We start from the raw sequence: 4,257 nt of genomic DNA, 5'->3' as shown, positions 1-4,257 counted from the left end.
GTCTATTGTGCCAAAGAATAAAAGAAAAGGTGAACACACACACACACACACACCCCCTTTGTGTGTGAATGTATATACTCCTAAGTATACAGACATGGCTTCATAAATTAGAAAGCTACTACATCACAGGGAAAACGTGCCACATTTACACTGCCGTAATAAGAAAACGACTGCCTTCACCTGTAAGACGGGTCTAAATAATAATCATAAGGCAGCATAATTCACACTGCCAAAACCTTTCTGATCTCACTCTCAGCAGTGCCACGGAATTAAAGAAATACCAAATTCACCGGCAATTCTTCTCAGACACATTAGCTAAATGGGATACTTCTGAGTACTTAAGAAAATAAGCCAATTAGTCATTTTTTCATTTTGAAGAAAGAAATGCCTAAAATATCCTAAACATGTTTGCATTTGGTGGCATCCATGACAGAAATATCAGAGTGGTCAAGCAAACACCACATATCAGAACAAGGCTGAGAAGTCACTAATGTTGTCAAAGTTGACAAATTTTCTGAATGAGCTCCAAAACACTTCATTACGGGACTATTTCTGCACACATAATCACCAGCGGATGGTATAACCAGGTAGACGCGTCTGTCTTTCCTGTTTGCCTCCCCCCCCCAACTTTGCACCAAAATACTCCAGTATCTGTTTAAACAGCTTCTACCTTTTTTTAACTTTCCAAAGGGGAAACAAGAGTTGGTAAGTCTCTGCTCATGAACTCATGCTTTCTCTACCGGATTAAACACACACACACACACACACACACACACACAAAATACCAAACACATCCAGGATGCTTCCAGTTAATAAAACCGAAGCAGAAAATGTACAAGTCTTAAACAGTTAATCAGTCTGACCTTCTTTAGCAAGCTGCCAATTTCACATTTAATGAACTTAAAGCCACAGAGAATCAAAAAATAGATTTTAATTTGAGTGTAGAATATTGGAACAGATTTGATAAAGTGCAAAAATCCAGTGAACTCAGGTTAAATTTATTTCAACCCTACCCAGGCTGGATATTGAGGGGGAAGATCTGGAGTAACTCCCAGATGTGCTGGGTGAAATAATATTGAGAGAGCCCTGCCTAGCTGCACCTGTGCTCAACTAGGACATGTCATCATTTCTAGCCTCTGGTACTCCTCCTAATTTAACATAAGGTCACCACAGGAATATGAAGGTTATATTCCTACTAATGAAGACAGCAAAGTGAGCACTTACATTTTTTGCCCAACACACTGACCAAAAGATAAAAACAGAATACACATGCATACCTTTCAAATAAAAGGCAAGCGGATACGCTCCTGCATTGTGCCTTTATGTCATTTTTCTCCTACATTTCCTTTCATTTTAACCAAGTGAGGACTTGAATAGGAAGTCATCCTCCAAGATCCCTGCTATGTGAATTAAGGATTTTAAGTACACATTGACAAATGCAGCTTTTCTTTCTTTCTTTTTTTTTTTTTTTTGGTATGGCAATAACTACGAGTTCTGAGCTTTATAGATTGAAGGAAGATGCAGGAAATATATTAAAGTTAGTAATATGTGAAACCTTTGCAAAAACATTTTTTAATTCTACCATTAAGATCCTTTTTTTTTTTTTAATTCCCAAGGCCTGACACATTTCTGAAAGTGGTTATTATTTAGGAGCAAAAGAAAATATACTCCTAGGTATCAAACAGTTAAAGGGAATTCGGAGGGAATTCGGTACAAAACAGACTTGGTTAAAGTCTTCTAAATGTAGTGACTGAACTGATTTACAATCAAAACCAGGAAATGAAGTGGTAATTCAGAGGTTGCTGATTACACCTCCACATTTCACCTAATTAATTTTATAGGAGGCAAAGTTCTTGAAAATAACAAGATGATCAAATGTACAGATATAAAACCTGTAACCTCAACATTTTCTATGCTCTTAACGTAAATTATTGCTAATTAACAAGAATTATATCCTAACGTATGAAATACGTTTAACATCGGGCTCCTTGCAAAACATTTGGCTGGTGACGTGCAGACAAATATCAAAACGTGTTTTTATTATTGCTGCTATATTATTTAAAAACCATGCGAAGTGGGTCACAAAGAAAATATGAAAATACAGTTCTCTTGGTGTACTCGACTGATTTGCATTGACATCTTTTCTCAGTGGCAATCAACATTTCCTTTCTGGGCATCTGACAATTTCTCTGTATTTTCATGCAAATTCCTCTTTTTCCTTCTAACCTCAGCCATTTTACCCCCTCCCTCAATTCAACTCCATCCTCCTTCACCCCTACAATAACCATAGCTTCTAAGCTCAGGCCTAAACTCTGGCTACAAAGCAGGGAGTCCTCGATTGAAGTGGAAGGGAGTGGGCAAATAATCATAATAATTAGCCGCGAATTCTCTCTACAAGGGGGAGGAAGAAATGGAAAATAAAATGGCTCTGCATTCACACTGCAAGGCAGACTGAAACGTCTCAATCTCAATGTCTCAGCGGCAAACTGAGATCTCTTTCCTCTCTGTTGTTGCAAAGGAATAAATTCTCAAGGGAAAAAAGAGAAAGAAGGAAAAAAGAAAAGACAGGAAAAAAGCCTTGGAAGAAATGTCGGGAAGGAGTAGGGAAAGAAAGCGGCTGAGGGAGGGGGAGGGGCAAAGGAGAGGTGTCTTCAAGTTTGCTTTCCAGGACCTTCCCCTGGTCTTCACAGGGTAAAGTACCAAACAGAGGCTGAAATGCAGAGGGGGAAAAGCAAAGAAACAAAAGCGAAGCCAGGGGCTACAGGCCGGGCCAGATGGCGGGGCAGGAGTGGGCCGCGCTGAAAGTGAAGTTGGGCGCCGGGACTTGAGGCACAAGCACAAAGCACGCTGGCTTGCTAGCTTGAGCCGCGCCTGCTACGAACACGTGCTGCGGCCCCGCAGGACCTTGGGGTCGGAGACCGGTAGACAGCGGGCAGCCAGGGGGCCCCGGCCGCCGCCTCCACGACGGTGCGGCCGGGCCACGGGGCTAGCTAGTGGTGAGAAAGGAAACGAGGTTTGGAAAACTCAGCTGGATAACCCGGTGCAGTGTCGGTATAACTACACGCACCCCAAGCGTGGGTCCAGAAATTCATTCTGTGTCCACCCGCTTACACTTCTTACTTTCATAGACCTCCGCGAATGCATTTCCCCCCGCAATTCTAGGCATCCGCGTGCGCGCGGTGGCGGCTGCGGTTATTCATTATTAATGACGCTGCTTGCCCGCATCATTATGATGATAACTATTACTATTGTTGTGATTTCGGGCTCCGAGGCGAAAGCTGCGGGAGCCAGGAAGGGGGCGGGGGGAGGCTGTCCGGCTGCGTGGGGCTGCAGAGCGATGCAGCAAGCTGGCCGCGGCAGCCGAGGCTGTGCTTTGCGTGGGGGAGAGAGGGTGGAAGAAGTGAACCTGGAGTCCAAGTGCAAACTTGCCATAGCCCTTCCTTCGTCCCTGCCCCGAAGTCCAAGAGCGCGCGCTCCCTGTTCCTCGCTACCAAAATGCCCGCCCCGAAAGAGAGCGAAAACTGCACTCGGATCCGCGCCCAGAGTGCGATGGTTTCTGCTCGCGCACGGGGGTGTCGGCAGCGTGCCCCGGCGTTTCTCTGTAGCCCAGGCCAGAGTATTTTTAAAGTCAAAGTGAAGAACAAAGACATAAGGGGTGAGGGGTGGGGGGAAGAAAGGGAATTCAGCCTAACCGTACGTTCCCCCCACCCCCACCTTCTCAAAGCTCGTCCCTCCCCGGCCGAGAAACGCCGGGCAGGGGGTGGGGGAGGCTCTGGTACAGGTTCAAGTTCGCTGAGCTTTCTTGATCTTGTTCTGCCTCCTAGCGACCGAATGGCTCCTCAGCCCACGTAGCGGGAGGGGGTGTCCTGAGGACCGGTATGGCTCCCGCCCCTTCTGCGCACCCAGAAAATGAGTTAAGGAGCAACCCCCGCACACACCCCCACAAACTTGCACTTTAACCCACTTCCCGCACCGGGATAAGAAGTGGGGACTAACCCTCCCAGCCAGGAGTGTCCCGAGATGGACCTAAGAGGGATAGAAGTACGAGGGAGCAGCTCGGACTGTGCTCCGGGTCCGTCCTTTGAGCCCCCACTGCATCCTTCCAAAGAAGGGCCCGGCTTTCCCGAGTCCTGCGAACACTGCCCTTCCTTCCCGCCGGTACCTGGCCGGGCTGTAACTTCACACCGCCGCGCGCCGCGTCTGCTCCGCATCCGGCGCGGCCGGGGGAGTGGGGGGCGGGGGAGAGCGGCGGGGGGG

General features: G+C 46.9%; 1 protein-coding gene across 2 annotated transcripts in view; it reads right to left on the bottom strand.

Annotated features, from left to right (window-relative positions):
* LOC102478605 (B-cell lymphoma/leukemia 11A-like) overlaps positions 1-4,257 on the bottom strand; it is an 8,323-nt gene that overhangs the window by 2,226 nt on the left and 1,840 nt on the right. Inside the window, exon 1 of one of the 2 annotated variants that reach the window (XM_006152227.3) lies at positions 4,163-4,225. The exons of the other annotated variant lie outside the window; for it this stretch is intronic. Coding sequence (XP_006152289.1) covers positions 4,163-4,211 — 49 coding nt within the window. The 5' untranslated portion in view covers positions 4,212-4,225. Of the gene's footprint in view, positions 1-4,162; positions 4,226-4,257 lie in introns of those variants that run through there. 2 annotated transcript variants of the gene reach the window in all.

The sequence above is a fragment of the Tupaia chinensis genome, unplaced genomic scaffold (assembly GCF_000334495.1).
Source record: "Tupaia chinensis unplaced genomic scaffold, TupChi_1.0 Scaffold000341_1, whole genome shotgun sequence".
Lineage (NCBI taxonomy): Eukaryota > Metazoa > Chordata > Mammalia > Scandentia > Tupaiidae > Tupaia > Tupaia belangeri.
The sequence above is the reverse complement of the archived record's forward strand: the minus strand, read 5'-3'. Positions and strand labels throughout refer to the sequence as shown.